The sequence below is a fragment of the Vipera berus genome, assembly GCF_964194415.1.
Source record: "Vipera berus genome assembly, chromosome: Z".
NCBI classification, from domain to species: Eukaryota; Metazoa; Chordata; class Lepidosauria; order Squamata; family Viperidae; genus Vipera; species Vipera berus.
The window spans coordinates 38511994-38539038 of NC_138205.1; the positions used below are offsets into that span (position 1 = coordinate 38511994).

The following is a 27045-nucleotide window of genomic DNA, read 5'->3' on the forward strand; positions in this document are numbered from 1 at the left end:
GTGCAGTGTAATCTCCCTTGCCCTGTATTCCAATTTTAATAAAAAAATGGTAATGGGGGTTAATTCATAAATGATATAATCAAAACTAGGCAACAGTGCTAATTCATGAAAACACAGCCTTTGCTTCATATTCTACTGATGTATAGTATCAATGCAGTCATCTCTTATGTGCACATACAGTTGTGTGTTCCCACAACTGAGTTTCCCCCATCCCTATATCTCCTACTTGTTACTTTCAGGTTCAGAATCTTTTTGGTCTATTGGATCGTCTCTTTTCCTTATATATGCTATTGTAGCAGAGGCAAGAGAGAATTGCTGGATTCACCTGGGCCCCAAATGATCTCTACTGCCCTGTACTTTCACTGCTGCTGCCTTGAGTGTATAACCAGCTGCTTCTGTACCAGACTGTTCTTTTTTTCTGAGAGCCAAAGCTATCCATCAGGATGTGAGGTAAACGTTTTCAATCTAAAAGTGTTGCAAACAAATATTCAACTGTTAACAATTGTTGACCATGAATTAAAAAACAACCCTTCTTGCATTTTACTAGCCTGTTTCAGGAAAAAATAAATGGGGGATTATTTTCCTTGGGTCCCATGTAGAACAGCAGGTTCTATATACCTTCTGTTCTATAGTTAAACATAAGATGTAGGCATTAAACCAATGTTCTCTTTTCCTCTAAAGATATAAAATATATAAAAATGACCTTAAATCAGCCCTAGCCACTGATTTCCACAGTCTAAACCAAAAGATCATTGCGGCGACTGTCATATTTTAGGGGGGTTGGAAGAAGGGGAACAGTAAGAAAATATTAGTCACATACTTGTCCCTTTTTGTGTTCAAAATTCAAAAAGGATGCATGGTTTCAGTCCTAGCTTTAAGTTCCTAAAAAAAGGAGCCCTCTTGGGGAGGAAGCATATACCTTGCAATATTTTATCATAGGTCACATTTGGGTTGAGATAATGGATGGTTACTAATATATGTTTACTACGACACTATAAAGACAGGTTATGACACAGTTAAGATTATTGGATGCAATGATAAAAAGCAGCTTCCTTTGATTTAATCCTGAACAGTGAATAGGCCTCTTATCTGAAATGCAGCAGAAGCAGCAGGAGTATTAGTAACAGTAAATAGTAGTAATCTGAAAGTTACGACCTGAAATCTTTGGAGAACAGAATGTCAGTTTCCTGACTACAAGGTTTTTAAATTTTATGTTTGAAGAGAGGTGTCTATTATCTCAATCAGACAAACGTCTCCCACTCAAGGAAGTTAAGAAAAACTAGGTATTATTTTCCATATTATATGGGGCTACTCTTCTTCTCTCCAAGAAGAGAGTGGCTTCCAATTATATGAGATGTAGAAAGTCTACTGGCATGGCATGTGGAAAGGATCTTTTTAATGTTATAAAAGGATGAAAATGGTCCCCCAAATTGAACTACATCCTGTACCAGGTTGTTTCTTAAGAGAATGCTTGGTTAAGCAATGAAATGAGCTTCGCACCCTGGCCAAAGTTCACATGCTCTGACTAGTTTTGCCTTAAAAATATTTTTGTGGTCATCAGTAGCATGGCACAAGAACATATATTGGTCCATATCTCATGAAAATTTCCCCTCCTTGGTTCTGGATCTTTCCAGCTTTTAAAAACAAGTTACTCATTTCAGAAGGGTGCCTAATAGGTTTTTTAAACACATCACCAAAGGATGCTCACCTAACAGAGTACTTCTACCTGTTCCTCTCTCATTTCAAACATCAATATCTACTTGTCAAAATCCTGGATAAGTATTCAGGCTTTGTACAAAAAAAAATATGAAAACACAGGCTGGTTTTATCTGCAAGAGACTGAGTGCCTGGCCAAAAAAAAGATATAATATAAATTCAGAATGATTTATTCTGTTGTGGTTCAATCTTCTCATCTTTCAGAATACACACCACATGCAGTTCTAGAGCATTCCCTCCCACACTCTCTGCTGACCTATTTCTGTGTCAGTGTCCCTCCTCTATCCTTCCCACAGGCAACACCAATTGAATCTTATAGAAGGGCCACCCCCTTTCTCCACCCTGGGATATCTGTTTTCCTCCCCTAGTGTTATTTGTTCCTCCATATTTATCTGCACCTTTATTCCAGCAACAATGGATCTTCTCTTACCCACCTTCATACTAATTGTGATCTTTCTACTTTATCAATGGAGCATGATCTTCAGATTCCTCTGCAAGTTGGCCTTTGTCAGTTGCTGGGTTTTATTCCTGTCTATCACATTATCTCCTTGGGTAGCTGTATTCAATGGACAAAGAGTGGAAAACTTTAAGTGAGTAGATGTTAATTCCAGCTTCAGTTTGGGGGATGAGAAAAAGATGTCTTGGCATCAGATTTTTCTGAAAAATAGGCCGGTGATAGCCAAATTCTTCAGCCTAGGAGACAAAGATTTACCTACAAAGCAGCATGAGAACCTTTAGATTTAGATCAAGAATAGCCTTTTTTTCCTTCAAGAAATTAGAAGTACAGTGAAAAAAATGATGGATCTTGCTATTAAGGGCATCCTTTTTTGGCCTGATTTATGTCCATTTGCAAGTGGTTTATTCAAGACTGATGGGACAAAAGAAAGAGCAGAGAAGTGGGGGTAATTCCTGCAAAGAGTGCATAATTACTTTTAATATTGGTTTTGACTTAATCAACACCCATTTTTCACAAGCCTATCCTTTCAAAAATCCATTGGCACTGAAAAGATTTAACAATTATTTAGGGTATGAACTCATGGTTATGGTCCATTTCATCAGATGTCTGAAGTGTTTCCATAGATAATCAGAAATATTTCTATGTGTATACAGACATGATAGGCGAGGGGGCATTATAAGTGGCAATGGTAAAAGAAAATTGAATACAATGCGTAGAGGCAATGCCGTTATTTTAATATTTAAATGAAGGTGTTCAAAATCTTTACAGTGCCCAATCATAAAATAATAAAAATGCAAACCTCCTATTATTAATAAAATTAACTTCAGTAGTAAAATAAAAATATTTTACAGATGCACAATTGAATTGATGCAGCTATTCTATTTCAATGTTTTCATTTAATTTATGTTGTGATGCCCACTTTAAATTCAATAATAGATGAAACCTGAAAGGTATTCTAATTGATTTCTGAATATTTACTTTCTCATGGCAAATTTATGCTTATTGATTGGTTGGTTCCTCTCCTTTTTTAAAAAAGCCCTAACCTTTTTACAGTTTTTGTCAGATGTAAAAAAGTCAGGGCTGTTTGTAAAAGGAGGGGAATCAATCAATTGATACATAATACTTTATAATAAAATAAAATTTTATTTCAGCACTTTGGTTGACCATGTACTCTTTACTAGAATACTGATGTTAGTGGACAAAAAGCAATGAAGAAAGCTTATTTTGAACAAGGATATAAGGAGAAGAATTGTGGCAGAAAGAGGGGTTTTTGTTCAAATAAGCATTCTGTCTTGGGATTCTTAATTGATTATTCTGCCAATGGATTGTTGAAAGGCCCTTTTGATAGATAATAAGATAAATTGGAAGATGAAATGATAAACAAATTGGATGTTGTGAGGTTGATGCTGTTAAGCCTTCTAGTATGATTCCTTGGATAGAGATGAAGAGGATTGGCATCTGGATTTATTATATTTTGTTCCAATTGGCTAGCCTGGTTGTTGCCTGTTTAAGGTTAAGGAATCACTTGTGAGTTCTATCACTCAAGCCTCATAAGAAGCTTTTAATAAATTTTAAACATTTCTTCACAATCACTTTCTTCCATGCTATTAAGCTGACTGGAATACAGCTAAATTACAATGAAAGCATGTTTCTTACATGTATAGCCACTGTGTGAGTGTGTTGTGTGCTGTATGGCAGCACGTGACAGAAGAGATGGGTAGATGAGTAAGAGAATGAGGCTGATGGACCTGTGGCTAAACAGAAAGACCCAGAAGAGGAATGTAATTAGAAGAGTGTATATAAAAGAAAAACACAAAGAAATGTGGAACACCAACATTTTGGTTGGGTTGTAGTGATATAAAAATATGCATAAATGAGGCATTATGAGTTTGTGTAATGCAAGTGGATGTGCAATGCAGCCATTTGGAGTAAAATGGTCCCCATTCTCTAAATTCTTTCTATTCTTTTTTGCTGGGTTCTGTCTGAGAGGTAATGACTGACATGACTGTTTTAATTTTTTTTAAAATAATGATTGATAACTGACTAATTAAATATCCCTATACTGACTCATTCCCCCCCCTCACTGTCAACCATCCCAACTTGGTCAGTTAGAAAAGAAAGACTCTGAAATCCATTGTTAATGAAAGTACACTTTAGTAAAGCCATGTAGTTATAGAAGAAGCAAAGCTGTATTTGGGATTTTTGTACTCAAAAGCATATAGTTAGCTTTTCCCTGGTTTCGACCTTTCTCCCTGGTTATCTTCAAGTGTCCAATTAAATTCTAACAAATTGTTTGGGTAACAGTCCCTGGCTTTTATGGGCTGAAGGGTTCTGCATTTCATAGTGTGACCTTGGAATGGCCGCAGCTCTCACGGGATGGCACAATGCATTGTTTCGATTCCTCTCATGCCACCATGGCAGGTTGGCAGCAAGCAAGCATGGTGTAGCAGGATGGTAGTCCTGATATTCTGCCTCTCCTGGAAAAGACTAGTCCATGGGGTTATCTTCTCCTCCATTATCGCTCTCAAGAATGACCTCAGTTGTCTTGGTTGGAGTTTCCTTGCCATCATTAGAGGATGGTGTGAAGTCTACAATCTCCACTCCTTTCCGCCCCTCTGCTTCAACTTAGAGGGTCTTTCTCTTTCTTCTTGATGCTTCTTGCAGGGATGACTGTTGGCCAATGAGCTAAGCACTCAGCAGCCCACTGGCCCTCTTTGCTAGTAGTATTTGGTGGAGCATCGGGAGTTTGGCCCTCCCTTACCCGCTTTTGAGGGTTCTCTTCTCTGACGTGTAGGGATTCTGCATCTGCTGTACAGTGCATTCATGGAATGTGGTCAGATCAATCCCAACTGCACTGGCCAGGATGTACTACCCTTGAAGATTTCTTGGTGCACCCCAGGACAGGCAGATGTAATACAGCTCTCAACTCAGCACTTCTCAGAAGTAATCCGTCAGGATCAACTGTGGCTGATCCCCCAGTTGAACAGCTAGACTTTAGAATTCTTAAATGTACACTGTAATGGGTCGTTTTCCTTGTCTGATGATCTCAATTTGAGTGGCAGTGCGCTGATCTGCTACGGGGTCCTCAAAATGTCATCTCAGGGTATGCATGAAATGGTCAAAGTGATGTAGCAGGATGCTAGTCCTGACACTCACTCTCCACTCGGAGCTAGAATGAAACTCTGAAATTCATCAAGGCCAAATAAATATGTATTTCTCAATACACATTTAATTATCTCAGAAGAATATATTACACACCTCCAGTCCTTTGTGTATTCTCTGATAAGCAAGCTTAAGCAAGTTCAGAAATATCCACACCTAAATTACATTTGATAACAGCAGATAGAATTATATATAGAAAAATATATTGCATGCCCTAAAGGGAATAACAAATGATCACTGAACTCTTGCTGGGTTACTTGGAGCCCTGAAAGATATTTGCTTTTGAATATGAAGAGCAAATAATAAAGGCAGAATTCCCTGACATTCCTCCATTTGTTTATGTCACTTTTTGAAAGGAAGCAGTCTGACCTGGAGGAGGGCAGGTGGAGAGGGAAGCTTTTTAATAGTTACCTCTTAATTTGGGCCTGTTATTTCTATCATTTCTCCATGTCCGTTTCAAACTGTTTTTACTCCCCACTGAAGAATCTGTGGCCATGTTTGTGCAGTACATAAACCCTGTTTAAACGTTTTTTGGGTGCAAATAAGATAGGTAAACTAACTACATGAACTCTATTTGCTTAACATACTAAATTAAAATGTGATTGGAGTGTGATGGATTGCATGTTATGTGAAAACAACATTGATGTAATTTTACTGTGTCAGAATAACTTGAACAGTTCTGGACCATTCTATTTTATGACATCCTCTGTCCAGTTCCAGCCTCATTAACAAAATGTTTTGGCAAGAACTTTATGATCTTCCCTAGTATTCTATCCTTACAGGTAGTCATCAATTTATTATCACAAATGAGCCTGAAATTTTGATTGGATGTTGAGGCATCCACATGGCTGTTTCACTCAATGAGCACAATCTTGGCTTTCCCAGTTGCGTCATTAAGCGATTGTGTTGGTCATTAAATAGAACGTGGGGGTGTTTCAAAGGATGGGAGAAGCCCTGGGAGGCTTGCTGCCATAGGCCAAGCTGGGAATGTGCTGAAAGTGCAGCTGCCCCAGCTCAGCCCTGTAGCATTTGTTAGCAACATGGCCAGGCTTGGATCTGAAATAGAGGCCTAGGCTCTTTAGCAGTCTTGGCCAGCTGCCACCAACCCAGGCCTCTACATCCACTCTAGCACTGCTGCTACAGCTCACAAATATCTTGTGCCATTCTCCACTGCCTTTGCTGTCCAATGCTCCTTCATGTGCCACTTACCACCAGGCATTTTTCTCCTGTTGTGGAGAGGCCTATGTTACCCATCTGAGGCAGTTCCCGTTTGCACAAAGCCTTCATTCCTGGAGCCTGTTCACTCAAGAGTTTGCATGGAGCCACTGAAGACTTCCCCACTTGTGCAGAAGCCACTTCCAAATGTTCCAGAAGCCTGTCATGGCTTTTGAAGGCCTTGGAAGATATTGGAGAGCCTTGCAGAGTCTGTGAGAATTTGTGAGCATGGGGGTGCTACAACGGGGTAAGGGCAGCTGAAGGACCGGGTAGCACAAGCCGTCTCCCTTGCCCTTCAGTTGCCCCCTGCCTGTCCACACTGCTCTCCTCACCTGAAGGTGTGTTCTGCCGGCACTGCCCTCGCCTCTCAAGCATCTGCCCTGGAAACCTTTGTAAGCTGTTGCAATCACAGGCAAGCAGACGCTGGGAGAGAGCAGACAGGCAGCTTTAGCAGGTGTCTGGCAGGTGGAAGGAGGTGGCAGGGGAGGCTTGTGCCACCCAGTTGGTGGAGAAGGAGGCAGTGGTTGCCACTGGGCATGTGATCTACAGAGCGAAGCAGGGGCAGCCAGGACCGAAAAAAGCCCCTCCAGTGGTGGATGAAACTTTTGTGCAGCTGTTGCGGAGTCTTTTGCCATCACTCCGTCCTGGCTCCAGAACTGCAGAGGGGGACTGGGTAAGGTGACCAATCCTCCCCTGTCCATCCTCCATAGCATGACAGTCCAGCTTGGGAGGGGAGTGAAAGGGAAGATGCGGGTGGGCAGCTGGGTCATTGAATGGGTGGGGGAAGGTCACTGAGTGGCAAGTGGTCTGGCTGCAGGGGCCCTGAAATAAGCAGGTGCGGGGAATATACATACCCCCTCTCTCTCTCTCTCTCTCTCTCTCTCTCTCTCTCTCTCTCTCTCTCTCTCTCTCTCTCTCTGTGTGTGTGTGTGTGTGTGTGTGTGTGTGTGTGTGTGTGTGTTTCGGGGAAACATGGTACTTCTTCCTCCTGTTTTCCCCATAGCGACAACCCTGTGAGGTGGGTTTAACTTACTACATCTCATCATTACCACATGATGTGTTTTTATATATATATTTCTTGCATACAGATGCTTTTTAAATCAATCAGACAATATAGAAAGGAGAGGAAATAATAGAAGCAATGATAGAAAGAATATCTTGATGCAATTGAATGATCAGAAGGTTGAATAAAACAATGATTAAAAGTGCCAGACACAGTGTCTTGTAAATGAAGAAGTTTAAATATTGTATGCTTGTAGTCAGATATAGGTGAATCTTATTTGTGCCTTGTAGGAGAGATTTTAATCTCTTTAGTGGTGGGAGAAAGACGTTGAGGAGGCATTGAAATAATAATGGAAAATCAGGGAGGGGAAATCAAGATTAGAGGAACAGGTAGGAAGAAATATGGATCCATACTTGTATTATTCTAAAACCCAAGATGGTCATAAATAAAACAAGGGAATGAAAAGAGGCTTTTCTTCTACAGTAATATAAGAGTAAAAAATTAACAGAGGAAATATATAGCCATATAATATTTCCATAACATAAGTAAACATTAAAGGAGGATAGCTATGTTATTCTAGAATGGCAAAATATCAGGAGATTGGTATCACCTTTTCTGAATAATGTTATTAAGGCATATACACTTTTGTGAACTACAGCTCACTTACTCAAATACATAAAGTTACTCAATTGATGTAGGTTTTAAATTGGCCACCAAAAAGATCAATGGATAAATCAATGGAGCCAGATCAATTTTCAGGAGGATCTATTAAAGGGCAGACCACAGAAACAGAATATTTAGAACCAAGATTCTACAGCAGGGGTGTCAAACTGCCGACCCACAAGCTGGATGCACCCCATTGTGTCCACCCCATTGCCGGCGATGGCAAAAAAGTCGCGATATGTCACAACAGGTCATGTGACGTTACGAGTTTGACACCTCTGTTCTACAGTTTGTCACCTACAGCTCAAACCATTCAAATACATTATAAATAGGTTACAGCCCATGCTGTACAATGACATTGCATTTTCTCAAGCATTGAGTAAGCAAGCCCATACTAGCATACAACCATCCAGCCTGATTATTTTTTCACAATCAAAAAGTAAAACAGATAATAAGATCCTACAAGCAGATACCATTTTTGATTTGTCCCATCACAGGCCCCAACAGATACAAAAAGAAAATTAGAGATGCCTACACATGCCATCATCTGCCAACAATGCCTTCTGAATTTTATGTAGAATAAATTGAACAAATATTTTGTAAAAAAGGATTAATGGAAACAAGTTTGAAATCAGGACTCAAAGTAATATCAGAACATTTCAATCTTCCAGCACAGTCCACAGCAAACCATAAAGTGACTTTTTAGGGAAAATAGGATTTTAACAACATCGAGCAAAATCTTTTTGAAGATACTTCAAAAGATTTCAAGCAATTTCAAAAGATGTCAACATACGCAAATTGTTTTTAAACATGTTATAATTGTTAATTGATAAAGCTTTAATTTGTCTCACATGTAATATTCATGTTCATAATCAATTTATCTTCCCATCTCTTTCCCCCACAAACTATTTAGTTTATTTTATTACTTTTAGACTGCCCATGTCATATAAGTGATTCTGGGTGTTTCCCCCTACCATCACACCCCAGTTTCAGTCCTCCTTGTTAGCCTTCCCAAGGACATTAACAGAGAAAACAGATCAAATGAGCTAAATTCCATTCCAACTCTATGGCCCCTTCCAACATTATTATTGATCATTGCACAGTCAGCCAGATGTTCAGATTGGATTTGGCATTTTTGTCTACCTGTCAAGTCCTTACCAAGGACCTGGGATAGGCAGATGTGGATGTTTGATGGTATTATAGATATCGTCGCAGGATGGAAGCAGTTCCTAGTAAGGCCACCTTTTGCAATTGACTAATGGCGAATTTGTCAATGCCAATAGTGCTCCAGTTGTTTTGGGATTGCACCCAAGGCACCTGTTACTATTGGTACTATCCTAGCTTGCCTTTGCCACAGTCTTTCTATTTCTATTTGTAGGTCTTTGTATTTTGTTATCTTCTCCAGTTCTAATGAGCTAAATTCCCTTCCAACTCTATGGCCTCTTCCAACATCATTACTACTACTACTACTACTACTACTACTACTACTACTACTACTACTACTACATTCTACTTTATTGCAAGGGTACCTAGCAGAATCTTGCAAGTCTGAAAGTACAAATCTCCTACCATCTCTTTTTTCAACCTCATAAGTCAGAAAAGATTGTTTCTGAATTTTTCCCTCTTACCATTAAACAGCTATGGGCTGCTCCCTCTTCTCTGGGCAACATCTCTTCCCACCCCCAAGGTCATTCGCTGGGCAACATCTCTCCCATCCCTCTCCCCAAAGTTATTCCCATGTACCATGTCATAATATTATACATCTGATTAAGTGAGCTGCAGTGAATACAAGATGGAAAAGAAAAGAAAGAGTTGCAATGTGTTCTTTTTTTCCTAAACCATGTGTCCCCAAATTCTTTAGGTGGTCAACCCCCAAACATTTTTATATGAAAATAATGTAATAAATACTATTTAACTATGAATAACAATAATAGCAACAACAATAATGTTCTTCAGGGGGTGTTAATATTGATTACTTTGAAGACGTTTCCCCTAAACTATATTTTTGTTTTCTGCTCTTTACAGGTTAGCCTGCTACTGCATTCGTCCACTCAAATATATCTACAACATCACATTCACTGTGCAGGGCTCTGAGAATTTGAATATCAAGCAATCATATGTGATTGTTTGCAACCATCAGACAAATTTTGATCTTCTTGGTATGCAAATAGCCTATCACATCTGGAATGTTGTATGAATGTTTTGAATTTTGATTCCAAATGATTTGAATGTTATTAATGACTTTTATTTATATTGTCCTCTCAATCTTCTTTCCCCATGAATAGAAGGCAAGATAAAAGCACAGGATGAATCTTAGTAGATAGAAGCTTCCAGTTTTAAAGAGATGTTTTAAAATAAAGTAAAAATTCCAAATAAAGTAAAAATTACTAAATCTGAGTTCTGCAATATTTTGATGCATCCAGATAAAGTTGCAAAAGGTTTGCTCACTTGGAAATTATTGACAAAAGGTCTACCTGCTTATTTTTTTTATAAATATACACTTGGCAAATCATACAATATAACTGAACAGATACAGTATTGTATAATATCCACTTCAATTGCTGCTGGTAAACTTAATACTATATAAAATAATAAGACAACTTTTAATTTAAGATCACCTCCAAAAAAGTAGATAGAAAGAACAAAGACAGAAAAAAGACCATATGTAATGTCCCTCACCTAATTAGCTTATGGTTAGCAACTTCAGCTCATGCAGTTCCTAGAAATATTCTCTCACCCACCCACCCAACCCTATAAATGTGTGTATCGTATTATGTGTTGCATTTACCTACTGGAAGCCATACACTGTTCAAGGCAAGGCCATGAAAAAAATATACTGAAAAACTACTGATTAAAACAAATTACCAGTAAAATAAGGTAGCCCACTTAATAATATTAATTGACTCCCATCTGCATAGAGCAACCATTATGTTGCATTCAGAAACACGCCATTACAAGTAGTCCTCAACCTACATCTGTCTGCTTAGTAACCTTTCAAAGTTATGACAGAGCCCTCCAAAAGCTACTTACAACCCCATTTTGAAGTAAGGGAAGCTTTTCCCTCCCACTGGTCCTCACAAGCTTTGGCCCTTCCCACCTTCCAGATCTTCACCCCCTCCTCCCCCACTGTGCATTTACTTTTCAAAGATAAGAACAGGGGCTCTGGATTTCAAGTTAGGGAAGAAAGGCAAGCCACTTTACCCCATTGTGTCTCTGGGCTGAGTGGCTGCATCCCAGAAGGGCTTGCCATTTTCTAAGCAGCCACAAGGAATTGTGACTGATCTGAACATGATGGCTGCTTCTGGAATGCAACCACCCAGCCCAGGGACAAAACAGTCAATTCTGCTTCCCTAATTTACTCTGTGCAGCACTACAGAAAGCATCAGAAATCTCCACAGTATGGTACAGACCGTATTAAGGAAGCAGAACAGACCCTTCCAACCCTTAACTGCACAGTTACCTCCTGGAAGTGGCTGCCATTTTGGTATGACAACAGTTTCTTGTGGCCATTCCCTCCTGTGAAATGAGAATAGGCCTACAGGAACCCAATGTAGGGAAAACCAGGTCCAAGACCTGTGAGAACACTGAGGGGTGGGAAGTAAAGCATGGGGGATCTCAGGGGTGGGGGAGACTTTGGAACCCCCTAAGGCAATTTTACTTAATGATCTGGGCACTCATTTAATGATTGCATCAGGGAGAGCAAGGATCAGGGTTATTAAGTGAGGCAATCATGTCACCTCACTTAATGACCATCACAACTTGCAACCATAGCAGGCAGACTCATGAGTCGAGGACTACCTGTAAAAACCTATACTGTCTTCAATAGATATAGCCAAAAATTAGGAGGGAAATAGAGAAAGGAAAGAGAAAGAAAAGAGAGATGGATGGAGATAAAACAAACACCTGAATGGGAAAAAAGAAAGAAAAAAGTCTATTAAGACATTACAAAAAGGGTTAAATTCACCAGACAGTCTCTCCAAGCCACTGTCAATCTCAAAAGTCATCCAGTTTTTCTGAACACCGTTCTGCGCCACTCGTCTATTTATTTTTTTGTTTAATATGTATTTCATAAACTACAGTGACTGAATTCACACAAATAAAATAAATCACATTATGGCTTAATACAGTTTGTAAACCCAGAGTAAGTATGATTTTGTTTTCCACTCTTCCCAGCCTCAAAATTGCATAGAAGGTTGATTTGGGAGATACGTTAGGATGTGCAGCCCCTGAGCTCCGGCTGGTGTACTTGAATGCCAGGTCTATTGCTAATAAAGCTCCTCTCGTCCGCGACTTGGTCGAGGGTGAGCAGGCGGACCTGGCTTGCATCATGGAGACTTGGTTGGGCCCAGAGGGCGGTATTCCTCTGGTTGATCTTTGCCCACCAGGTTTCCGGGTGCTACACTGGCCTCGGGCTCAGGGCAGGGGTGGGGGAGTGGCTGTTGTTATGAGGGAGACCTTGTGTCCGCGGGAGGCCACCGTTCCCCAGATAGTCGGGTGTGAGTCTCTCTTCCTGAGATGCGGCCCTGGTGCGCAGTTGGGCTTGCTGCTGGTGTACCTTTCGCCTAGTCACGCAGCAGCAGCCCTGCCTGAGCTTCTCGATGTCCTCTCTGGGTTGGTGATTGAGTTCCCGAAACTTATAGTTTTGGGGGACTTCAATCTACCATCCCTGGGAGGATCATCTGAGTTAGCTCGGGAGTTCATGGCTTCCATGATGGCCATGGACCTGACGCAAGTAATTTCGGGACCGACTCATGTGGGAGGCCACACCCTTGACCTGATTTTCTTATCTGGACGGTGGTTAGATGATCTTGGTGGGGGCTCCCCAATTGTTATGCCCCTGTCATGGACCGATCATCATCTCCTGCGGCTGGTCTTCCGTTTTGCCACTCCCCACCGTGGGTGTGTGGAACCAATTAGATGGTACCGCCCCAGACGCTTAATGGATCCTGAGAGGTTCCAGGCAGCGCTGGCGTCCCCACCTGCCTCCTTCACTCACAGCTCGGCGGACGCCTTAGTGGAAGCCTGGGAAAGGGCAGCCACTGAGGTTCTTGACCGAGTTGTACCCTTGCGGCCCCTGACCCAGTGCAGATCCCGTCGAGCTCAATGGTTTTCCGTGGAGCTCCGGGAGATGAAGCGTCGGAGACGGGGCCTAGAGAGCGGTTGGAGATCCAGCCGATCCGAATCCGACCGATTGCGACTAAGAGCCTATATTAGGTCTTATCTCGCTGCGATAAGGGTGGCGAGGTCTAATCACTTTGCTACCCTTATCGCGTCCGCAGATAATCGCCCGGCCGCCCTGTTTAGGGTGACTCGCTCCCTCCTTAATCAAGAGGTGAGGGAGGAACCCTTGCAGGGTCGTGCCGAGGAGTTTAACCAACATCTGTCGGACAAAATCGCTCGGATTCGGACCGGTCTGGACTCTGACTGGTCAGAGTCTGACGATCAGGACACGGGCGGTCTTGTCGATATTACCTGGGAGGAGTTTGATTCTGTGACTCCGGAGGAAGTGGACAGGATTATGGGGAGGCTGAGCTCCACCACATGTTTATTGGACCCGTGCCCTTCCTGGCTGGTTTATGCAGCCCGGGAGAGGACACGAAGCTGGTTCCAGGCAGTTATATCGGCTTCTTTGAGTGAGGGTAGCTTCCCCGCCGTCTTGAAAGAGGCGGTGGTGAGGCCTCTCCTCAAGAAGCCTGCCTTGGACCCAGCTGTGTTGAACAACTTTCGTCCGGTCTCCAACCTTCGCTTCCTTGCGAAGGTTGTTGAGAGTGTGGTGGCGCATCAGCTCCCTCTGGTCCTGGATGAAGCGGATTATCTAGACCCGTACCAATCGGGTTTCAGGCCCAGGTACAGCACAGAGACGGCATTGGTCGCTCTGGTGAATGATCTCTGGAGGGCTCGGGACAGGGGACATTCCTCTGTCCTAGTCCTATTAGACCTCTCAGCGGCTTTCGATACCATCGACCATGGTATCTTGCTGCGGCGTCTCAGGGGATTGGGAGTGGGAGGCACGGTTTTGCAGTGGTTCTCCTCCTATCTCCTGGGACGTTCGCAGTCGGTGTTGACAGGGGGGCAGAGGTCGACCTCAAGGTCTCTCGTTTGTGGAGTTCCTCAGGGGTCGGTCCTCTCGCCTCTCCTGTTCAACATCTATATGAAACCGCTGGGTGAGATCATTCGTGGCTTTGGAGTTGGGTATCATCAGTTGGGTATCATCAGCTTTTTATTTTGACCCCAAACCACCCCAGTGATGCCCTCAATGTGATGTCCCGTTGCCTGGAGGCGGTTCGGGTCTGGATGGGGAGGAACAGACTTCAACTCAACCCCGACAAGACTGAGTGGCTTTGCATACCTGCATCCCGGGTTAATTCGGATATTCCACCTCTCTCTATGAGGGGTGAATTATTACCCCCCCGTAGATAGGGCTCGCAACTTGGGAGTCCTCCTAGATTCACGGCTCACTCTGGAAGATCACATAGTGGCTGTGACTAGGGGGGCTTTCGCCCAGGTTCGCCTGGTGCGCCAGTTGCGGCCCTATCTAGGCCGGGATGACTTATGCACGGTCACTCACGCGCTCGTGACCTCTCGTCTGGACTACTGCAACGCTCTCTACATGGGGCTGCCCTTGAGGACCACCCAGAGGCTCCAACTGGTACAGAATGCAGCCGCGAGAGTTGTGTTGGGAGTCTCCCGATACTCCCATGTTACACCTCTGCTCCGTGAGCTGCATTGGTTGCCAGTTGTCTTCCGGGTGAGATTCAAGGTACTAGTAATGGTGTTTAAGGCCCTACATGGCAGGGGTCCGGAGTACCTTAGGGAACACCTGCTGCCGGCATCAACTTCCCTTCGCCCTGTGCGTTCCCACAGAGAGGGCCTCCTCAGGGTGCCACCGATCAGAGAATGTCGATTGGTGGCCCCCAGGGGGAGATCCTTCTCTGTGGGCACCCCGGAGCTATGGAATCAGTTACCGGTTGAGCTCCGGATGGCGCCCGATCTTTGCTCCTTTCGTCGCGATCTAAAAACATTCTTATTCGAACAAGCCGGCCTGGCCTGATGGGGGATTGGGGGGGGGTTATTGTTGTTTTATTGGGGTTTTAATATTGTATTTACTGTTTTTAGTGGGCATATATTTAATCCTTTTTTAATTTTTGTAACTTTGTATTTTTATTCTTGCCCTGTTCACCGCCCTGAGTCCTTCGGGAGAAGGGCGGTATATAAATATTATTAAATAAATAAATAAATAAATATATCTGGATTATTCAGATTATTTGAATTTCAGATTATTATTTCTCATTCCTCTGTTTCTTTCTTTCTTTCTCTCTAGCAATGGCGGAGGTCCTGCCAAAGCGCTGTGTACCAATTACCAAAAAAGAGCTGCTATACTGGGGGCCTCTGGGTTTCTCTGCCTGGTTATGCAACTTAGTTTTCATTGATCGCAAAAAGAAGCGCCAAGCAAGGGACACCTTAGAGCACCTTGCAGAGAGGATGCAGCATGAGAAGGTGAGCACTGAGAGAGAAATTTGGGGATATTATTTTATTTTGGAAGAAGCATGAAAATGGAAGGGATCCAAGTATGGTTGTAAAACTGCTGCAGCTGTTGGTATGGACTATTCGTCAAGGTGAAAGCCAGTGATGGGATTCAGCCAGTTCGCACCACTTCGGCAGAACCAATAGCTAACTTTTTGTTGCCTAGGCCCAAAATGGACTTCCGGAACCGGTTGCTCACATATTTGAATCCCACCACTGGTGAAAGCTATGTTCTTTGTTCACAGAAGATCCCAAGTTCTAGTATTTACAATTAGAAGGAGCAAATGAGAATTCAATTTCTGACTGAAATCTTGAAGTCATTGGCAACCAGAGAAGATTGGACTTGGCTAGATGGACAGATAATCTGACCTAGTATTCAGCAACTTCCTCTTCTCCAAGCATCTTCCCCACTCTCCTTCAATGAGTGAAGTTGGACTTATCCTTATAATGAAAGCCCTGCTAGTTGAGGTTTATGGGTATTTGAAATCCAACACATCTGGATGGCACTTGCTGGGAAAGATAGCCTTAGGACAATAGTTTTAAAAACCTGCATTGTATAGGTACTATACAAGGAGTCCAATATGCTACTGGGGAAGAGCAGAGGGCTAGTACTAGTAGCGCCAGAAAGAATGAAGTGACTGGGCCAAAGCCGAAAGGACGCTCAGCTGTGGATATGTCTGGTGGTGAAAGGAAAGTCCGATGCTGTAAAGATTTTTTCTCCATAGGAACCTGGAATGTAAGATCCATGAATCAAGGAAAGCTGGACGTGGTCAAACAAGAGATGACAAGACTGAACATCGACATCTTAGGTATCAGCGAACTAAAATGGACAGGAATGGGTGAATTTAATTCAGATGACCATCAGGTATACTACTGCGGGCAAGAATCCCTCAGAAGAAATGGAGTAGCCTTCATAGTCAATAAAAGAGTAGGAAAAGCAATACTGGGATACAATCCTCAAAATGACAGAATGATCTCAGTTCGAATGCAAGGCAAACCATTCAATATCACAGTAGTCCAAGTCTATGCCCCAACCACCGGTGCTGAAGAGGATGAAATTGACCGGTTCTATGAAGCCCTACAGCACCTTATAGAACTAACACCCAGAAATGATGTCCTTATCATCATGGGGGATTGGAATGCTAAAGTAGGAAGCCAAAAGAAAACCGGAATAACAGGCAAGTTTGGCCTTGGAGTACAAAATGAAGCAGGGCACAGGCTGATAGAATTTTGTCAAGAGAATACGATGGTCATAGCAAACACTCTTTTCCAACAACCCAAGAGACGGCTCTACACATGGACATCACCAGACGGTCAACACAGAAATCAGATTGACTATATGCTCTGCAGCCAAAGATGGAGAAGCTCTATACAGTCAGTAAAAACAAGACCAGGAGCTGACTGTGGCTCAGACCATGAGCTTCTTGTTGCAAAGTTTAGGCTTAAACTGAAGAAAGTAGGGAAAAGCACCAGGCCAGTCAGGTATGAATTAAATCATATCCCCGTTGAATATACAGTAGAGGTGACAAATAGATTTAAGGAATTAGATCTGATAGACAGGGTGCCTGAAGAACTATGGACAGAGGTTCGCAACATTGTACAAGAGGTAGCAACCAAAACCATCCCAAAGAAAAAGAAATGCAAGAAAGCAAAATGGCTGTCTGAGGAAGCTTTGCAAATAGCTGAGGAAAGGAGGGAAGCAAAAGGCAAGGGAGAAAAAGAAAGATACGCCCAATTGAATGCAGAATTCCAGAGAATAGCTAGAAGAGATAAGAATGCCTTCTTAAATGAACAGTGCAAAGAAATAGAAGAAAACAATAGAATAGGGAGGACCAGAGATCTTTTCAAGAAAATTGGAGAGATGAAGGGAACGTTCAATGCAAAAATGGGCATGATAAAGGACCAAAATGGCAGGGACCTAACAGAGGCAGAAGAGATTAAGAAGAGATGGCAAAATTACACAGAAGAACTATACAAGAATGAGCTTAACGTCCCTGATAATCACAATGAGGTGGTCACTGACCTCGAGCCAGACATCCTAGAATGTGAAGTGAAGTGGGCCTTAGAAAAGCTGAGCAACAACAAAGCTAGTGGAGGTGACAGTATTCCAGCTGAGCTATTCAAAATCTTAAAAGACGATGCAGTAAAAGTGCTACACTCAATTTGCCAGCAAATTTGGAAAACTCAACAGTGGCCACAGGATTGGAAAAGATCAGTTTACATTCCAATTCCAAAGAAAGGCAGTGCCAAAGAATGTTCAAACTATCGCACCATTGCACTCATTTCTCATGCTAGTAAAGTTATGCTTAAAATCCTACAAGCTAGACTCCAGCAGTATGTGGATCGAGAACTACCAGAAGTACAGGCAGGATTTCAAAGAGGCAGAGGAACTAGAGATCAAATTGTCAACATACGCTGGATCATGGAGAAAGCTAGAGAGTTCCAGAAAAACATCTACTTCTGCTTCATTGACTATGCTAAAGCCTTTGATTGTGTGGATCATAACAAACTGTGGCAAGTTCTTAAAGAGATGGGAGTACCAGAACATCTTGTCTCTTGAGAAACCTATATGCGGGCCAAGAAGCAACAGTGAGAACTGGACACGGAACCACTGATTGGTTCCAAATTGGGAAAGGTGTCCGGCAAGGCTGTATACTGTCGCCTTGCCTATTTAACTTATATGCAGAGCACATCATGAGAAAGGCAGGGCTAGAGGAGTCAAAAGTTGGAATTAAGATTGCTGGAAGAAATAACAACCTAAGATATGCAGATGATACCACTCTAATGGCAGAAAGTGAAGAGGAACTGAAGAGTCTCTTGTTGCGAGTGAAGAAGGAGAGTGCAAAAGTTGGGTTGAAACTAAACATTAAGAAAACCAAGATCATGGCATCCGGCCCTCTGAATTCCTGGCAAATAGATGGGGAAGAAATTGAGGTAGTGACAGATTTTATTTTCCTGGGCTCTAAGATCACTGCAGATGGGGACTGTAGTCAAGAAATTAAAAGACGCTTGCTCCTCGGGAGGAAAGCCATGGCAAATCTAGACAGCACACTAAAAAGCAGAGACATCACCCTGTCAACAAAAGTGCGTATAGTCAAGGCTATGGTCTTCCCAGTTGCAATGTATGGCAGTGAAAGTTGGACCATAAGAAAGGCTGAGCGCAAAAGAATTGAGGCCTTTGAACTGTGGTGCTGGAGAAGACTCCTGCGAGTCCCTTGGACTGCAAGGCGATCAAACCGGTCAGTCCTAGAGGAGATCAACCCTGACTGCTCTTTAGAAGGCCAGATCCTGAAGCTAAAACTCAAATACTTTGGCCACCTAATGAGGAGGAAGGACTCACTGGAGAAGAGCCTAATGCTGGGAAAGATTGAGGGCAATAGAAGAAGGGGACGACAGAGAATGAGGTGGCTGGATGGAGTCACTGAAGCAGTAGGCGTGAGCTTAAATGGACTCCAGAAGATGGTAGAGGACAGGAAAGCCTGGAGGAACATTGTCCATAGGGTCGCGATGGGTCGGATACGACTTCGCAACTAACAACAACAACAATAGGTACTAAAACAAATGCTCCTAAGATCTCAAATTACCTAAAACCTCTTTGTCTGCAGAGGAAGGATCCCTGAAATCAGGAATGCTCTTGTGTATTTTGTGTGTGTGTGGGGGGGGATTATCTTTGTTAAAGGACCATTAGTTCTTTGAGCCTACTTTGCTCACATAACTGGAAGGGACAAAGTGATATATGGATGCTCAAGCTTTTAGAAATGATTGCCTCCCTCTATTTCTCCTCTTTACTATTATTCTCAGCTTAGTTCCAAATACTGTTAACGGTGAGAATGTGAAGAGAAGTTAATTTATGATACCATCTTACTATAAAAAACTGGCCTCTTCACCACCCTTCTTTTATATGGAATCTTAAACAATTAGCCACTGAATATATTACACCTCAATGGCCACACATGGAAGAAACCAGTACATCTCATTATAGCTGAGTTATTCTGGAGCCTTCTAAATTCACATACAGATGCCGTACTGTCTTATATTAGAACATGCACTGATAGTGTGACAACAGATAAGTGCATTAGAGTTTACGGGAACTGTAAACCCTGGATGACTGCAGAGATACGATCACTCCTGAGAGCCCGGGATTCTGCCTTTAAGGCAGGGGACAGGGATGCATACAGAGAGGCCAGGGCAAATCTCAGAAGAGGCATTAGGATGGCAAAACAACAATACAAACAAAAGGTGGAGAATCACTTAGCGAATAACGATCCGAGGCAAGTATGGCAGGGACTGCAGCACTTAACCAACTATAAGGGCAGCACGAGGAGCATGGCAAACACTGATGCCTCGTTGGCTGAGGAGCTGAATATCTTCTTCGCCCGCTACGAGGTTAAAAGACCAGACCCCGTAGTCTTTGCTGGCCGGCCTTCTGACTCTCAGCCACTCACCCTGTGTGAACACCAAGTGAGAGCTGTATTGAAGCCTGTGAATCCCAGATGGGGTGCTGGGGACAGTGGTCAGGAATTGTGCCGATCAATTAGCAGGGGTCCTGACAAGGATTTTTAACATCTCCTTGCAAACGCCATGTGTACCATCATGCTTGAAAGCAGCTACCATTGTCCCAGTCCCCAAGAAAACTGCAGTTGAGTGCCTCAATGACTACAGACCTATTGCATTAATGTCTGTAGTCATGAAATGCTTCGAAAGATTGGTTCTCCAACATCTTAGGACATGCCTCCCACTGGACTTTGATAAACATCAATTTGCCTACAGGGGAAATAGGTCGACAGACAATGCCATAGCTACTGCTTTACACTCTGTAGCAAGTCATCTCGAGAGACCTGGAAGTTATGTCAGGATGCTTTTTGTTGACTACAGACTACAGCTTGGCTTTCAACACCATTTTGCCGAGCATTCTCATCGAGAAGCTGACTAACTTGAAATTCTCCCCCGCCATCAGCGATTGGATTCAAGACTTTCTTAGGGATCGGTTACAAACAGTGAGGGTCGGGTCTGCTTTGTCCACCCTCCTGAAGCTTTGCACCGGCACGCCACAGGGCTGTGTGCTTAGCCCCTACCTGTACTCTTTATACACTTATGATTGTGTATCATCTGACCCATCCACTGCGATAATCAAGTTCGCAGATGATACAACTGTGGTGGGTCTTATTACAGGTGGGGATGAGATAGCATATAGGGCGGAGGTACAAAAACTATCCATATGGTGTAGTAACAACAACTTGCACCTGAACATTGTCAAGATGAAAGAGATGGTGTTAGACCTCTGGAGAAAAAAGGAGGAACCTACCCCATTTTACATCGGGGAGGACTGTGTGGAGAGAGTTTCCTCCTTTAAATTTCTGGGAGTCTACCTCTGTGAAGATCTGACCTGGAAAGTTAACACAACCCAAGTGGCTAGAAAGGCCCAACAGAGGCTTCACTTTCTTAGGGTCTTGCGGAAGAACAGGGTAGAACAACGGCTAATGACCCTCTTTTACTGGTTTACTATAGAGAGCGTCCTCTCGTATGGTATTGTGGTTTGGTATGCTGGTCTGACAGCTATGGACAGGAAAGTATTACAGAGGGTAGTGAGCACAGCACAAGACATTGTGGGCTGTTCCCTGACACCACTGGATGACATCGCCAGGGCTTGCTGCCTTGGAAGAGTGAGGAAAATTCTCAGGGATGACTCACACCCTGGACGGTATCTCTTTACTCTCCTACCATCCGGTAAGAGATATAGGAGTATAGCCAGCCGTACCAACAGGCTGAAAAATAGCTTTTATCCGTGGGCTGTTAGGCTTTTAAATGGGATATAATCTCTGTGAACTTATGGAGAATTGACTTGGGAGGCCGGTGTGTGGTGTAGTTGGTTCACATGGTGTGGTAGGATGGAGGGTTTGTTGTAACTGTGTGTTGGGGGGAGAGAGCACGGGGGGAGGCTCAGCTAATCTCAATGTACACATGTTGTACTGACAATAAAGGTCTATTATTATTATTATTATTATTATTATTATTATTATTATTATTATTATTATTATTATTATTATTATTATTATTATTATTATTATTATTATTATTATTATTATGAATACAATCTCTTGCCAACCTGATTGGATGTCAAAGAAGCTAAGCAAGATTACAGCCAGCCAGGACTTGGATGAGGGACTGCTAGGAAATCCTAGAGTTGACTAGATTACAAAATTAGGAAAATATCCTAGAAGATAGCACTGGCAAACCATTTTCATACATGATGCCAAGAAAATACATGAATATGTCCATGTAAAGGATACAGTTCTGCCACTATTATCTCAATTTTGGCTCTAAAGACATTTTCTCTCTGTCTGAATAAAAGACAAATGGAGGGAGAATTGGTATTTGGTGCTTTAGGGAGAATAGAATAGAAATAGATGTGTGGAAAAGTTTACTTCAGAGGGGCAGATGGTGAATGCTGGGATTGCTAATATGGAGGCACGACAGTGTCCAAACTAGGGTATCCTGAAACCTGGAAGAGTTTTTCTACCTCCCCTCCCTTGCTAATATCCCCAGCCTTTAACTGATGCAGCCTTTACCAAACATGGAAAGGCAATGACAATCCAAGCATACTACTCTTGGACTATGCCTTTCTGGAATCACAGATCTACTCCTATGAGGAAAAAAATTAGAATAAAAACCTTAGACCTGCCACTCATTAGAATTTAAAATGAGTGGCTGAGGTGGGGCATCACAAAATGGCTCCTCTGAAAAATGTTCTGTTCACAAAATGGCTGCCACTCTAGCCATGGTTCCTCACTAAATACCTGTTGACCTTTACCAAAAGATGAAAGAGTTCCTTCCCTCTCCCACCCCCTGATGATTTCTACTAACCTTGCAGGACCTTTGCAACATATGTATTTTCTTTCTTATTTTGAGAAATAAGAAAGAAATAAGGTGGGCAGAGATGCTGTTGACATCAATTGAGAGTGATTTATTCATATGTAGTGTGTTGTTTATTCCTGGAGTAAAAGGATGAGTTAAGCGGAAAACTCTAGCTATTTTATAGAAACGGTAAAGATGAGTAATATGGCAGACTTTTTCCAGATTCCCTGACTTTTATGAATTCAGCCAGAAGATTGCAGAGAGCCTCTATTTGTCTATCTTAAAAGCAAATGTCCCTAATATGCCTCTTTTTTTATTGGGACCTAGTCATTCAAAGGTTCTTCCTTGGGATATGAGCTCATTTTTCACTCCATCCTTTCCCAGTCAACCTGGGGCAGTTAGCATAGGAAGTAGCAGATTAAGAATGAGTCAGGCTGTGCATTTCTTTTCTGGGTAGTAGGACAATTCTTTAGACAAAATAGCTGAATAAGGCCTGAAATGTTTTCAGAAGATAGGCTGCACTTTTCACATTGTAACTGGTGGTCTTTTTTGTTTTCCCCTGCTGTTCACCTACCCAGTTAAGGATATGGGTTTATCCAGAAGGTACTAGGAACCGAGAGGACACCATGCTTCCCTTCAAGCGGGGTGCCTTTCACTTGGCTGTAAAGGCTCAGGTAAAAAGTTCCTAAAGCTGATGCTTTGTGGAAGAGAGAAATTCTGACTCAGATGTTGTCAGCACTGCAGGGTAAACCAGATAGGAATCACAAACATTAATTCTACTTTATTGTAATACTATATTGACTGAATAATCTTACAAGTATGAAAGTACAATTTGTCCGCCTTCTTTACTGCCTAAGAAACTAGAGAAGGTCTCTTCTGAGTCTCTTTCCTTGCTTACTATCCAGCTATGAGCTCTTATCTGACTCTGAACTGAGCTATGGGTTCTTATCTGACTCTGGAAGTGCCTCTTTACCTAGGTTCCCAAGGTCTTTCCCATTTTCCATTACAGATGTCAAGTGCTATCATAAATACCGCAGTTCAGATTTAAAAGTGATTAGTAAAATACCTTTGAGAAATTGCGACTTTATATAAGTAAAATGAAATTGCTGTTTCCATTTTTTTCATTCTTTCTTTTCATTTTACATATGGATAAAAGCTTACTTGAGCAGAAATAAAAGTAAGATGCCTTCAGGTGGAGCTTAACTCCTGATAACACATATTGCTGTTATCTTGGAACAATACAACAGTGGTGTAGCTTTGCCTCCTCTTGAGGTGTTTTTTTTTTACTTCCAAGGCTATCTTACAATCCTGGGATTTCTTAGTGGTCTCCCTTCCAACTACTAACCTGAGCTTTAGCTCTCAAGCCTAGACACAGACATCCAGGTACTACTGAGGCATACCTATTAAGGCTGGGCATACTTCAAAGATTATTTGGAAAAGTGCTTTGGAACTTGCACAAATGTAATAAGGTAAAAGGTAAAGGTTCCCCCGCACATGCATGCTAGTTGTTTCCGACTCTAGGGGCCGGTGCTCATCTCCGTTTCATAGCCGAATAACAGGGAAGTGCCATACTTGTGTGAAGTCTAAAGAATTTCTGCCTAATCATTTTTGAAGTATACTCAGCCTTGATACACATGGCAACATATTTAAAAGCTGATAATTCAGAAATGTGTTATAAACATTTTGTGGCATTTCAACATCTAATACATTTCTTTTGCTTGTTTCGTGATCCTAATGACATCCAGATATGGCCTCTCATAATTCCCACTCAACATTGCCATACTGACTGGGAGTTATAGGGCTTGTAAGTCAAAACAATAGGACTTCAATGGTTTGGAGAAAATTATATAGTGTAAATTTCATGAAGTAGCACCCACTTCTCCTAATACATCAAGTAGAATTTATTTCCACAGAAAATGGAGAAATCAGGAGATTTATTGACTTGTTGATCCTAAAATGATTATTCCTAATCAATTACAAGTACTATTTAAAACTTTAGAATCCTGTTCAGAGAAGGTGTGAATTAATCTTTACCTATCTGGACATTTTCCAGATATCTCCAACTTCTAGAACAGTCAGCAATGGCCACATTGGTGAGGGAATTCTGGAAGTCCACACATCCAGAGATAGTTAGATTAGTGAAAGTTGTTGTAAAACTGCAGAAAACTGTTAGAAAGGAGGGAAAAACTAATGATGCAATTCTCCAAGATTCTATCTTTCAACTGCCTTTTTATCTTTTAGGTCCCCATTGTCCCCATTGTGATATCTTCTTATGCAGATTTTTACAGTTTCAAGGATAAGAGATTTGAGCCAGGTAAGTCTAAATGGCAAAGAACCATGCCCAGATTTTTCTTTTTAATTGCCATCAGTTGCTCAGTCTTGCTTAGAAAGCAATGTAAGCAATAAAAATTCTATTCACCCATTTTGATTATGGTGATATACAAATTTCATAGATTAATAGTTCTGTTTACAGAAAGAATTTTTTTCATCACCTTTCACCAGAGATTTGTATGATATTTCCATATAGTAGTTTACATATTTAGATGCAAATTTAGAATTTTTTGCTTATAGTTTAGATCAGCGGCTCCCAACCTTTTCTATACCCCGTACCCCTAGAACACTTCTGATATATTCTTGCAGCCCTTACAAAAGTTTGAAACAATGGCAATGAATTATGCATATGCACTATAATTTTGAAAAGCCAAGTTTTCGCACCCCCTGGAATATCATCTTGCATCCCTGGTTGGGAACCCCTGGTTTAGACAGTAATGACAATTGAGGTATTTGTGAAATTTAGATTATCTAGAAATATGCAACAAATAGAGGCAACTAACCTAGGCTCCCCTATTGAAATCCATCATATCCCAAGATCCAGCTCATTTCTTCTATCTCTGTCCTATTATTCATCCTAGAAACTATCTGTCTGTCTCTTTCTGTCCTTCACACAAACCTGGACCTTTAACATAAAATATTATTCAACTCTTTTAATGTATGCACTGTGCCGAAAAGCAAAGAAGCAGAAATTTACATTCTCTTAAAATACTAATTTTCTCACAGACATATAACTGCATCTTATCCTATGCTCCAAATTCAAAGGGCACTGTTTACTCAATTTGACGTCCTCTGAAAAAGATTCTTGAATCTTATGATTACTGGTTGTAATTATAAAAATATTAGAACATTTCTGGCAACAATATTTATTCCTACCAGATTTGTATATTTGTACATAATCAGGATTCTAACTAAAATACAGTAAATCTAAATGTTTCTCTTGCTGAACATTTAGGAGCTGAAAGTCTCATCCAGAGAACTAGAAGTTAATCCTCATTTACTTATGTTTATTTTTTATATAAAAAGACCTTTCCTATACAAATAGTAAACAAGATGATAAATCTACTTCCAAATGGACCCAGTTAAATAAGCTTCAGTAAGGGAGAAGACTAGATACTGTAAAGAAAGAATTCTAGCCTTTTCTTTCAAAAAGATTAATGCAATTTCTTTATGTAATTTCTAGGCTTTGTAGGAAAGTATTCAGATTTCCTTTGTTTATATTCCAACTACAGTTTAAGCATGTGAGATTTTTGTCTAGACTATGTTCATTCCAGAATTAAAGCAATTATACTTTGAGGCTGCAGCCCAATATTCATGTTAATAACTGTTCAAAACTCCTCCAAATATGATACTTATGTGGTGTAATTCCAAGCAGTTTCCTGGACAATATTCTGTAATTTAACAATCATCTGCATGTGCCTCTAACATCAGCTGCAGCGAGAATATAGGTGCTATTTAAATGCTATTCCTATCTCTTTCTTGAGCAACTTAATCCTTTCTGGAAATATCCAGTTTCTACATAAGATTATGAGGACCCAGATTGTTGGGGGCAATAAGCTGACTTTGTAATAATGCTACTTGGGGGGGGAGGCAAAAGCCCTAATAAGCAGGCATATACCGTTACATAGAATGAAGGCTATTGCTAAGCACATTGGTTTGTGCTTAAATTGTAAGCCGCCCTGAGTCTTCGGAGAAGGGCGGGATATAAATGGGATTAAAAATAAAAATAAAATTATTGTCTTTCATTTTTCTATCTCTCTTTGATCTCCAATAGGTAATATAATTGTTCGGATTTTGCCCAAGATAGAAACGCAAGGGCTTGACTTACAGGATATTTCTGGATTGGTTGAGAGCACTCACAAAATGATGCAAGACACTTTTAATGACATTTCTGGGAAGATTGTGCAGAGAAGGATGAGAGACAGTAACTGCTTGTGATCATGGAAGCTTCAGAAAAAACACTGGTCATGATGGAAGTAAAATAAGAACATTTCTCTCCTAAACAAGGCCAGGAATCAATCTGATCCTGAGTTGGAAAAAGACTAGCACCATACATTGTTACCTTGCTATAACATACTAACTACATATGATCTTTTTAAAAAATTTTTCCATAGACTCT

At 41.5% G+C, this 27045-nt stretch overlaps 1 protein-coding gene across 1 annotated transcript; it reads left to right on the top strand.

The window, feature by feature from the left end:
• Window positions 1-2130: 2130 nt before the first annotated feature.
• On the top strand, window positions 2131-26864 carry LOC308678950 (1-acyl-sn-glycerol-3-phosphate acyltransferase alpha-like; the record flags this gene model as incomplete). The annotated part of the gene is made up of 6 exons (XM_081346181.1): window positions 2131-2306; window positions 10242-10375; window positions 15538-15713; window positions 23174-23269; window positions 24837-24909; window positions 26701-26864. 6 exons carry the CDS (start codon window positions 2131-2133, stop codon window positions 26862-26864), a joined length of 819 nt encoding a protein of 272 aa, XP_081202307.1.
• Window positions 26865-27045: the final 181 nt, after the last annotated feature.